General features: G+C 43.3%; 1 protein-coding gene across 2 annotated transcripts in view; it reads left to right on the top strand.

Annotated features, from left to right (window-relative positions):
• The window catches only part of PPP1R36 (protein phosphatase 1 regulatory subunit 36), a 30,721-nt gene that overhangs the window by 2,763 nt on the left and 15,375 nt on the right, over window positions 1–12,583 (top strand). For both annotated transcript variants that reach the window (XM_036120224.2, XM_078053813.1), the window contains exons 3-5: window positions 10,435–10,521; window positions 11,315–11,412; window positions 11,512–11,578. In XM_036120224.2, the coding sequence (XP_035976117.1) occupies window positions 10,435–10,521; window positions 11,315–11,412; window positions 11,512–11,578 (252 nt within the window). The remainder of the gene's footprint in view (window positions 1–10,434; window positions 10,522–11,314; window positions 11,413–11,511; window positions 11,579–12,583) is intronic.

Here is a 12,583-nt window from a genome sequence, read left to right on the forward strand (position 1 = left end):
AGAACCGTGAGTCGGCTTGAAGTCTTGTAGTAAGAGGAACAGAGAAGGGTGCAGGACTGTGAAATACTTCAGAGTTGGAACTGACAGGATTTTGGGTAGAATTGATAAGATGTGAAGGGAGAGGGAGAAGAGAGGCTCACGCTGATTCCCAGTGTCTGGCTTGGGTGATTGCGTAGCTGGGACTGCCCTTCACCTATATACAGAATAACGGACAAAACTGGTGATGTGTTTGAGGTTACTGTGACATATTCACAATGGTCTCTTAGGCCGTTGGATAAATGGGCCTGGAGATCAGGAAAGGCTAAGCAAATGTACTTTATAGTTGCATTATAAATATAATGATATTTAAGGTCCAACAGTTTAAAGGCTAAGCATTATTTTAGAGTCAAAATCAAAAGTTTACATTTCATAGAATATTTGTTTCAATATTTCTGAGTCGTTTGTCATTTCCAAAGTGGTGATTGATTTCAGTTTTTTGTTTGTAGATGTGTCGCAGAAAATTCTGTCGTGTAGCTCCTGAAATATCACACTCAGTGAGTGTGAGATCAACAGTGAGAAAGAAAGAGCTTTGGGATTAGACAGCCAAGATAAACACAGGAGTCAAAGTACAAGTTAAATACATGTTAAAATACCAGAAAATGTGGATATATAAATTTTAAGTGCCAACATTTTCATTTTTCAGTCTTCATGTATATTTAAAGGCCATCTCAATCCTCTCTCTCTCTCTCTCTCTCTCTTTTTGAGAGAGAGAGAAAGAAAGCAGGCATGCGTGGGGGTGGGCGGAGAGGGAGAGAATCTCAAGCAGGCTCCATGTCCAGCACAGAGCCGAGCAGGGCTCGATCTCACAACGCTGAGATCATGACCTGAGCTGAAATGAAGAGTTGGATGCTTAACCGACTGAGCCACCCAGGTGCCTCTCAATCCTCTCTTCCTATGGTGAAAGTTGGACCATACTTTTTACTTACTGACCTTTGTAAATGAAATTAATTTGCAGTATATTTCAAACTAATTTTCAGTGCCAATTTAATGGTAACCCACCCAAGTGTCACTGTTTCCTGTATGCGCCTACTAATAAATTCACAGATTATCAATTTCACACTGACTTTCTTACTCATAAAATATTCATATTCATAAACTAGTTTCTTTTGGTTTATTACCAAATTATTCTTTAAAAAATGGCTTGATTGATTTCCACTAATTTTGGAGAATATATGTGTGATGGTATGATTTAAAAGGTAGATTATATGACATAATGTTGAAAGGCCAGACACAAAAATGTAAATCTATAATTCCATTTATATAAAAGTTTAAAATAACAGGCAAAAAAAGAACTGTGATGATAGAGGTCAGAATAGTGGTTACCTCTGGGACATTATCTACTGACAGGGGGTGGGGAAAGGTATAAGAGAACCTTCCGAGGTGCTGGAAATGGACTATATATCGATCTGGGTGGTGGTTACCTGGGTATATACATAGTAAAAAATTCATCAAGCTGTCCACTTAAGATTTATGTACTTTACTACATGTTAAATTATACCACAATTTTTTTAAAGATTTTATTTATTTATTGACAGAGAGAGACACAGCGAGAGAGGGAACACAAGCAGGGGGAGTGGGAGAGGGAGAAGGAGGCTTCCCGCCGAGCAGGGAGCCGGATGTGGGGCTCGATCCCAGGACCCTGGGATCATGACCTAAGCTGAAGACAGATGCCTAACAGTTGAACCACCCAGGCGCCCCTATACCACAGTTTTAAAAAGCAAAAAACCAAACCAAACCAAAACAACACACGAAGTCCAGACTGTGGAGTACACAAAATGGGAGCCGTTAGGAGAGAGAGGGAAAAGAATGCCATGAGGAGTAGATGGGTGACAGCTGTTTTGTGGTGGAGCTGCTCTATGTTTCAGCAACTCAGCATGGCAAATCTCAGAGTATCAGGATTCCCTTGGGACTCCAGCTGCTAAGGACAATCCTAAGGAAGAGGAAAGCAGACCTTTGTATGTTTTAGGCCAGAGTTAGTGTTTGGATTTGATGGAAGTGCAGGTACTGATTCCCTTTTAGAGTCTAAGCATATCCCATCACAAATTAAAATGTGAGAGGACTCATGAGCCGGAACATGCTCTTTTTTTTCCCTGAAACTGTGTTTCAGAGACTTATGTCACCCCAGTTACTGGTGATGGTACAGGGCAGAGGCAGGGGAGGCTGAGAGGAGCCAGTGGTAGGGGTGGGAGCAGTGGAGGCAGAGGGAAGGCCTGTTCAGTCACTGCACTCAGACCTGGTTCTGTTTAGTATGCTCCATCAACCTTGACTGAGCATGTATAGGATGGGATTGCATCTATGCTCTAGAAAGCCCCTCCCACAGTAGCGTGGAGGGGAAGGTTAGAACTAGGGGCGCCTGGGTGGCTCAGGTCATGATCTCGGGGTCCTGGGGGCATGGGGCTCTCTGCTCAGCAGGGAGTCTGCATCTCCCTCTTCCTCTCCCTCTGTGCACGCTGGCTCTCTCAAATTTTTTTAATGATCTAAAAACAAACAAACAACAAAAAAAAAAAACACAAAAGAACTAGGGAGACACAATTAGGCAGCGATACAAGGGGGGAGGGGACTAGGACCCGGATGAAGACTGGCGGGAGAACAGAGTCAAAGACCCGCGGTAGAGGTACTGGGAGGTAACTCTGGCCCTGCTGAAGGAGGGAGTAGTTGGTGAGACTGGCTGCGAGACGAGGGCAGGAAGCACGAATGTCCCAGTCACTGTGTGGGCGATGATATTGCCCCTTGAGATAAGGAGGGAGGGAGGGCCAGTAAGTTTGTGGAGGGGGTGAAAGGTAACAAGTTACTTTTGTAGATGTGCAGAATTTGAGGTAGCTGCCCGTGAGACTCCCAGGTCAGTAGGCAGGATTTTGGCCCTCCTGAGAGAGGCCTGAGCAGAATTAGAGTATGGAGTGAAATGACAGAGGCCAGAACCCTAGGAAATACGTACTTTTAAAAATTATGAAAAAAATTTTAAAGTCATTTTTTTTATTTTAATTTTTAAAAAGATTTTATTTATTTGTCAGAGAGAGAAAGAGTACAAGCAGGGGGGAGCGCCAGGCAGAGCAGGCAGAGGGAGAAGCAGCCTCCCCACTGAGCAGGACCCTGGGGTCATGACCTGAGCCGAAGGCAGACGCTTAACAGACTGAGCCACCCAGGCGCCCCTAAAAGTCATATTATTTAAACAATCAGAAAATACCAGTAAGCAAAAACAAAAAAGAACTTTGCAGTCCCACCCAGCAAAGTAAGAGTTAACATATTAACATCTTATTATATAGCCTTCTAAATCTTCTATATGTGTACTTTTAACTTACTACATTCTGCATTTCCATTATCTTTTTTTTTTTTTATATGTTCAGTTAGCCACTGTATTATTATCTTTTTTGTTATGGCAAAGTTGTACATATGTACTGAAAACAAGTACATAAATGTACAAAGTTGAAAGTGAAGATTCCACCATTGTTCTACCCCCAAAGACCAACAGTGCACCAATGTTAAGGGTTACCACCTTATTTTTATTTGTCTTCAACATACTGGTTCCATTTATTTTATATCCGGTGACTGAAAATTCCAATATCTAAAATCCTTGCAGGTCTGATTTTTTGCTAGTTTTTTTCTTATAGCATTATTAAAGTTTTATAAATAATTGTAAACATTTAAAACTTTTTATACTGGAATATTTCCAGCATATACAAAAGTAGAAGGATGATATAATGAACTCCCAACATTCTCACAACATAGCATCAACAGTCACCAAATTAAGGTCAGCTTCATATCATCCACACCCCATCTCCTCCACCCCTTGATTATTTTTAAGCAAATCCCAGACATCATATCATTTCATCTATAAATATCTCAGTATGTATCTCAAAAAAATAAAGCACTGTCTTAAAAAAAAACTTACTATTTATGCAGTTACAATATAAATGGTAATTTCTTTATATCATCATATATTCAATTTGTATTCAAGGGTCTGCTATCATCCGATGTTTTATAAGTTTCTTCCAATCGGGATCCAGATAATTTCCATACATTGTAATTGGTTTGATATGTCTCTTAATCAAGTGTACATGTCTTAAAGTTTTATTTTCACGTGGCTCCCAGTAATAGTGGACAGGCAAAGAAAGAGGAGCTGGTGAAAGAGAAAGAATAGTTAGAAGGGTCGGAGAAAAAGCGCTGGGACACATAGGCCTTTGAAAACAAGAGGATGGAGTAGGGAGTGTCAGCAATGTCAGATGCTAAAGAGAATTTAAGGTGAGGCAAATACTAAAAACAAGCCTTTAAATTTAAGGATTCAAGTTAGGATTGCTGGGGGGGTGATGAGGGGGGCCCTAGGTTGAAGCAGTTTCAGGAGGCCAGTAAGGTGGAAATCAGATAACAGTAGTTTGAAGAGAACATCTGAGATAAATTTCAAGAACCTAGCAAAAATAGAGTACTCTTATTGGTGACTTTATCTGTGAAGAAGGAAAAAAAGAGATAGTAGGCTTTTGGGGATCCAGTGCTAAGGGAAGGGGATTTTTGTTGGTTTTGTTTTCAAGGTAGGAAAATCTCAAGTTTGTTTTGGGGAAAAAAAGAAATGCAACAGAAGAGAAGGAGTGGGGAATGGGGTCAAGAGCACAGAAAAGATAGCAGCGCCTTCCCACTGAGTACGGTGGAAGGGAGGTGACACAGACAGGAGGACTGGGGCAGTTTGAAGGGGTGGTTGGGTATCTATGCTGCCCTTCTTACTGAAAATAAACCAGACCCTTCCAGCTCCTGTTAGAAGGGGAATCTCTTGGTAGCAGTGCTATGACCCTAACTCTTTCCCCTGAGATTGCTGCTCTCCTTAGGGACCATTCATTAGTTACAATCACCACTGCCACCACTGGGCTAGGGCCAGGGCTGAGGAAAACTGCATTCAGCCAAGTACCTTGACCCAGTCCCCAAATAGGGCCATTTTCTGAAACCCAGGGGAGGTGGGGGCAGGGAAGGCTTCCCAGGGGAGGTGATATCTAAGCCAAGACCTGAAGAGGAGTAAGGGATTGGCAAGGCAAAGGGAGATTTGGTTGGGGAGGAAGAGAGTGCATTCCAGGCAGAAGGCCCAGCATGTGCAAAGGCCCGGTCCTGAGAGGGCCCAGGGCATATTTGAGACTGCAGGTAGTTCAGGAAGCTGGATATAGGGTTCCAGACAGGTGTGAGTAGAAGATTTAAACCAGGGTAAGATCATGAAAGGTCTTACATGCAATGTTGAGGAATCTGAACCTCACAGGGGAGCCACTGGGAGGGTTTTTTTTTTTTTTTTTTAATTTTTAAAACTTTTTAATATATTTTTTAAAGACTTACTTTTGAGAGTGTGTGTGCGAGCAGGGGGAGGGGCAGAAGGAGAGGGAGACGGAGAATCTTAAGCAGACTCCCCGGGAGCAGGAGATTAGTTAAGAAGTAGTTGCGGGGCGCCTGGGTGGCTCAGTCGTTAAGCGTCTGCCTTCGGCTCAGGTCATGATCCCGGGGTCCTGGGATCGAGCCCCGCATCGGGCTCCCTGCTCGGCGGGAGGCCTGCTTCTCCCTCTCCCACTCCCCCCTGCTGTGTTCCCTCTCTCACTGTGTCTCTCACTGTCAAATAAATAAATAAAATCTTAAAAAAAAAAAAAAAAAGAAGTAGTTGCAAGGCACCTGGGTGGCTCAGATGGTTGAGCATCTACCTTCGGCTTGGGTCATGATCCCCGGATCCTGGGATCAAGTCCCGAATTGGGCTCCCTGCTTCTTGGGGAGCCTGCTTCTCCCTCTGTCTCTCTCTGTCTCTCATAAATAAATAAATAAAAATCTTAAAAAGAAAAAAAGCAGTTGCAGACATTCTGTTGACAGATCATGGTGGCTAAAGTTAGGAAGGTGGCAATGGGAAGAGAGGGAAGTAGACAAATTCGAGATGTATTTAAGGATTAAGTGGTTAGTGGGCTGCAAGGGCCACAGGTGATGGAGAAACCAAGGATGACACCATTTTGCGGCTTGGCCACCTGTTGGGTGGTGGTGCCCATTTGCTGAGATGGGGGAGTAGTAGGGAGTACAAGTTAAAGGGGAATGAGTTCAGCTCATACTGAGTTTGAGATGTCTGTAGGATGCCCAAGCGAAGGTGTCCAGTAGGCAGATGTATCATTTTATAAGTCTGCAGAAAGAGCTGAACCTTCACTATAAAATTGTCAGTTATCGATGTTAGTGGAGTAGATGAGATTACTCAGAGGACGTGAGAAGAGGAACGAGGTGGAACCCTGAGAAAGGCTCTCATTTAGGGAACATGTCCAGGAAAAGGAAAAGGAGCTTTAAAAGGAGACTAAAGAAAGAACAGCCAGCAGTGGGGAAGAAAATTTGAAGTGTTATGAATCCAAATAATTTGCTTTTGCATAGTAACAGCTTGATCTCAGGGACATTCGGTTTTTAACCTGTCAATTTCAAACCCTGGGAATCCCTTCTGGAGTTTTAGTCTTCTTTCACATGGGGTAGGCCACCTTTTACACCCACTAGCACAGACTTCTAGGTATTCTTGAGTTCAGAGAAGATGATCCCTTTCCTCTTCCCAGCCTTTCAGGTCTTCACCTCTTTCCTGAATGAGTGACAATGGAAATCTTACCCTTCAGAGAAGACCTAGCTAGCTCCCTATGTCACAGGCAGATCTTGCCTTATATTTGCAGATTATACCCTGAGAGGGATAACTGTATCAGAATATAAGATACCCATAACCTCCACACAAGAAATGGACACACACTAATGGGCAGGAAAGGATGGTCATTCTTTCTTTTCTTTTTTTTTTAATGTTTTATTTATTTATTTGACAGAGAGAGACACACAGAGAGAGGGAACACAAGCAGGGGGAGTGGGATAGGGAGAAGCAGGCTTCCCGCGGAGCAGGGAGCCCGATGCCCTCTATCCCAGGACCCTGGGAGCAGGACCTGCGCCGAAGGCAGACTCTTAACAACTGAGCCACCCAGGCCCCCCGGTCATTATTTCTTAATAGGCAGTTAAGGAAGAGACTTTGAAGGGGGGCCTGAAAGTTCAAAGACCTAGGGTTCAAATCCTACGTCTCTCACTGACTAGGTGGTTATATTTGTCAAGTTACTTAGCTTCGCTGATGATCAGTTCCCTCATCTATAAAATGGAATAATAATGCTTTGTGAGGCATAAATGAGGGTGTTGCATAATTCACCAGCATGCATGCCCATTTCTTATTTGTTAAAGAGGGAATACCTTTCTTCACAGGCCACCTCTGGGTTGGCCCATGAGGCAGGCTTCCCTCTAACACAGTGTCAGCTGTCCTACTCTTTCTTGTTTCAAGAGCCCCTCCTCACAGCTGGGAGAGAGTCAGCAGCCCCCCTGAGTCTTTGCCAAGGTCATTGACTCCCCTGAGGATATACAGCTGAGGAAACTCAACCTCCAGGAGCCCCAACTCCTCTTGTCTTTCCTCGGGGCCTGAGAGAAGACTCTCATAACCACTGAGGAGCTCTAACTTGTGTGAAAGCCAAGAGTGGTCCAGCCCTCTGCATTTTAGGGATGGGTTCTAGGGGAAAATATGATTCTTTTCCTCATTTATTTCAGGGCAAAGGGAAACGACATGATTATGTTGTAATACTGGGAATGTAACAAAATGTGGTCTGAGAAAGGCCCAGATTCTAAAGGGGTTGCCAGATGGAGGGGGAAATGGCGGAGACTGCAGGAGGGCACAGCACTAGCTCAGACTGCGGTTTGGGAGCCAATCAGAGGTACGATTCTAGCTTTCAGTTATTACTGAAATAGCTTTCAGTTATTACTAGTGATGCTTTGTAGTGATTTCAAATGCACTGTGAGCATAGTCCGCCTGTAGAGCTACAGCAGGGCACTCACAGGGAGAAAGCCTTCTCACCAGGCAAGCTAGAGAATGACTTGACTCAAGGGAACAGCCACTCAGAATAGCGGGAAGTAGAGAAGGCATGTCTGAAGGTCAGAGAATAAGGACTAGAAGCTTAGCAGTAAATGTCAGACTGTTGGCTAAGGACAGGCACTTAGTGTCTTATTTTAAGGCTCTCTCATCTCAACTCAGGCAAATAGGGCAAGACACTTTGAATGATAGGGATAGGACTGAGAAGAGGGTAGGAGACAGCAATTTCATTTGGCAGTCACTGAGATTGGGTGTATCTATCTTCTCTTGTCTTCTAGAGAAAGAGAAAAGAAATCCTGGGAGAGCTGGTGACCTGTGACTTCCTTAGCCTGGGGTAGGAAAGTTAACAGCCAGTGGCTCGTAAGTGGCCAAAACAGTGTGATGATCCGAGGAGAAATGGGAAAACAATTTTGTGTTCTTTTTTAGGATGGTTATATGAAGGAATCTGCACAAGGCATCTAGCAAGGAGAAATGGCTTCAGAGAGCCATTAGAAAATGTCTGGGGGGCCCCTGGAGGGCTTCGTCGGTTAAGCATCTGACTCTTGATCTCAGCTCGGGTCTTGGTCTAAGGGTCGTGAGTTTGAGCCCTGCGTTGGGCTCCATGCTGGGCGTAGAGCCTACTTAAAAAAAAAAGTCTGGATGTTTGGGAGATTGGATTATTTTGTTGAAGGCTGTCCAAATGGTCTGTCAATATAACGTATCAACCATATAGTGTTTTCTTTCTATGTGTCTCTATCAACTTTTTCTTAGTAATGCAGGAAATAAATCAATATATTCTTATTCTTAAAAAGAAACACCTCAAAATGGAAGTACACAGATTGGAAGATAGACCTCTTTATCACCATTTCACCTCTCTGCCCCATCTGATCCCCCGTCTCTCTTTGGCAGTAGCCGTCATCACATTTGGTATTCTTCCATTTCTTTTTTTTTCCCACCCACCCCCTCAGTATTTCAGCATACCCACCCCCTCAGTATTTCAGCATACTCTCCCCACTAAATACCCAATCCTTGGAGGCATCAGAAAGAATGAAAAGCTTAGAAATCATCCACTGACCAACGTGGTGCCAATGACCTTAAAAAAAAAAAGAGTTGAAAAATGCAAAGGATCATTTCCTTGCGGTGACATGATGTACATGCTTTTAGGAGCTAACTTATTCTACAACCTGAACACTGCTAGGAGGTTGGCAAAAACTGGAGGAAAAAAGAACCAAACTGATTAACTTTATTATTCCCATGGGAAAGTATTTCTCTAAAATGATTACTTTGTGGGTAACATCAATCAAAGAAAATTTTCAAAGGAAGTTGTTTCAAAACTGTTGTGTCAAAAAAAAGACCTGTTAAAATACACAAAACTATTGTGTTGGCAAGGAGATGAAGAGAGTAGACATGATTGATATCCGTCTTTAGAAAATGAGTAAAGTCTGGGGGAATGTGCTTTTATTACTACACCTGCACTTAAGCTTAGCAGAGAGACATCAAACTGTGGGCAGAAATTAAGCTTCTGGGTCGTGTTACCACTGTGGCATTGTTTCAGACAGAAAAAACGAAAATCATAATCCACGGTGGGTTTCGAAACCAATGTATTTGGTAGACATCCCAATTTTCCCAAAAAATGTACTCTCTGTAAAGGCAGGAACCACATTCTGCTGGTCTTCAAAATGTTTTTCTTGGCTTTTCTGTTAAGCATTTGCTGATATTCCCAAGAGGTTGTGCGTGGACTCGAACAGACACCATTTTCTTTTCCTGTCAGAGCAATGTGTGACAGAGTATGGCCTCAGTATCTGTGTGTTTGTTGCTTAGTCATGGTCCCTTCTTAGCCCCATTACTGCTTAGTAAATGTTTGTATGACCTTAGAATTTAAGAAACCCTGAGTTAAAGAAAGGGTCCTGAAACCTTCCGTGAGATAGTCAAGAGTCCAGCGCAGCAACAACTAAGATGGCAGCTCAGGAGGCAGGACTGCCTGGTGGGTACGCGCATGGCTCTGCGTTGAGAGATCCTGGACCCCAATCCTGGCTCCGACACGGGCTCAGTGATCTTGGTGACATTACTTATCTCTTTCTAAGCTTGGGTTTTTCCGTGTGTAAAAATGGCCATACTAGTAATATTTTCCTCATAGAGGCACTGTGATTGAACAAGATTGTGCCTAAAAGCACTTGGTGCGTAACAAGTGCTCAGTAAATAAAAACATCTCTCCAGACTTCTCATGAGCTTTCTGTTTCTTGTGAAGCTACTATGACATTTTCAGATGGAAATGTTTTGTGTATGGTGGTGTTCTGGAGACCGCGGATACGCAGAGGCTGAACATAAAGCCTGAAACGTTCATCTCTTTCTAGATGGTTGTTCCATATGTCCATATGTAAATAATGTGACTCGAGCACCGCGGTACCTCAGATTCCCCTCAGGCACCACTCATAACATCTCCAAGTCCTAAGATGCCATGAGCTACTGTCTTGATAGGATCAGTCTTCCCCCCCCCCCCCGCCCCCCGGGGAAAGGTTAGGGTCCTAATTTTCTCCTTTCTATTACAGTTTTACACCTGCAATAGAACTGAAGGAGAAAGGAAAGAAAGGCAAAGCAATACACTTTGCTGAAACTGACGGTCCCGCTTCAGACAGGTACCTTCGCTTCCCAGCTGTGGCAGTGCTGCTGACCGCTCTCAGCAGAACGGCTCAAGTTGTCACAAATTCTTTTTTTTTTTTATCTTATTTTATTTATTTATTTATTTATTTATTTTAAAGATTTTATTTATTTATTTGACAGAGAGAGACACAGCGAGAGAGGGAACACAAGCAGGGGGAGTGGGAGAGGGAGAAGCAGGCTTCCCACTGAGCAGGGAGCCCGATGTGGGGCTCGATCCCAGGACCCTGCGATCATGACCTGAGCCGAAGGCAGACGCTTAACAACTGAGCCACCCAGGCGCCCCCACAAATTCTAGAAAATATCATTCCCATTATCTGAGGTTGATACGCAGATACCTTTTAAGGAAAGAACATGCACTGTTTCTCAATTATGGGAGGTGTTACAATAGTCCCTGCAGATGTATCCCTGTGATAATTTGGCTCATAGCAAATTTTCAACGTTTTATACTTTTTTAAAAAATCTGAAAATGGTAGCTACACCATGAATGGATTATCTAAATAGATGATTAATTGGTGATTTAAATGATCTGTTTTGGATGGAATTGGTATTTACATTTTATATCAGGCTTTTCTCCTACCCCTAGCCTGGTAAATATAATGTTTAATAAAATGCATTCCAGAATTCTCCTCCATTAAACAAAACCCTTTTTTGGGTTTTGACACTCATGCTCTCCTTACTTTATAGTAAAAGTCTCATGTACCTCAGGATCAATTAAATACAACTGAAACCTTTCAAACCACCACTAGAGACTGTTCTATTCTAAAATAGGTTGACAGATAAAAAGTTTGCTTCAAGAGACGATAAGTCACCTAAAGCCTTAGAGAAACGAGGTCAGCAGGGCAACGTGACACTACATGATGCTAAATGTGAGTAACTGTTTCGTCATCTTCACATATCCTATCTGGAGTGAATCTCTGACACAGCCCTTTGTCCCTCTCTCAATTGTCCATCTTCTCTCCTTTCAGTTGTTGCTTTGTTTTTGCTACAAGATACTGAGATGCAGCGGATCTGTTCTTTTACAACATTTATGAGGTATGTAATGCTCATGAGACATTTTAGACCTTTTAGCCTTAATTTGAAGCAATTTTAACTGATAAATGATGACAAATCTGGTTTTTGGAGAAAGGACATGGGACTGGCTTTATGCAAGCCATCCCCTCAGGACTCAGTCCCCAAGACTGAGACCAAAGACAGGAAGCCAGAAGTCACAGGAGCCGAAAAGAAAGTCCCATGGCAAGGAGTATGGAGAGCACGTTGTCAAAGTCCCATAAAGACTACATTATATTTATATAATGGTTAGAGGGTAGACTCACTTACTGAAGATCAGTTTTCTACATGTTTGGAGCCCCCGCAAGTACTAGGTGTATGACTCTGGGTGAGCTTCTTGACCTTTCTAAGCCTGTTTCCTCAGATACAGAATCGGAAGTAATTGTGTCTCGGTCTGGCTGAGGGTCGGTATTCAATGAGAACTGGGTACCCAAGATTGGCAGCCCTCCCACATTCCCTCAGCATTCAGCGAAGGCTGCTTGTGGCAAGCACCTGAAGCTTTATTCCACAGCAGGAACACACTCAGCCTGACCACAGGGCAAGCTGGGAGCACTGTCAGTGTCCCAGAAGCAGCCTTCAGCCAGAGTTGTGCTAGATGAAGAGTTGGTACAAAGATATCCCAGCTTCCTTCTGTCAGGATAACTCTGAGAAGTTTTCTGCACTGTCTCCCAGAGCCCCCCACAGGACTGAACTGCATTTATCCACAGGGATAATGAACTTGTTAACACCCGCTGTGTGGGCTTCCTTCCCTTTCCTGTCTTGCTTCCCCAACCCGCTACTCACGTTTCCTGTGAGCACTTCCTAAGTAAACTACTGACTCTCACATCTTTGTCTCAGAGTCTGTTTCTGAGAGAACCCAGCCCAGGACAGGTAGTTACTAACGTTGTGAAAAAAAAATCTGCAATGCTCATCTTCATCCGGTTGTCAAGGTGTAGTTGAAGAAAGAATGCCAGTAAGAATTTGCATTTGCTAGAAAGGAAGCAGCAAAAA

Source organism: Halichoerus grypus, chromosome 8 (genome assembly GCF_964656455.1).
Source record: "Halichoerus grypus chromosome 8, mHalGry1.hap1.1, whole genome shotgun sequence".
Classification (NCBI taxonomy): Eukaryota; Metazoa; Chordata; class Mammalia; order Carnivora; family Phocidae; genus Halichoerus; species Halichoerus grypus.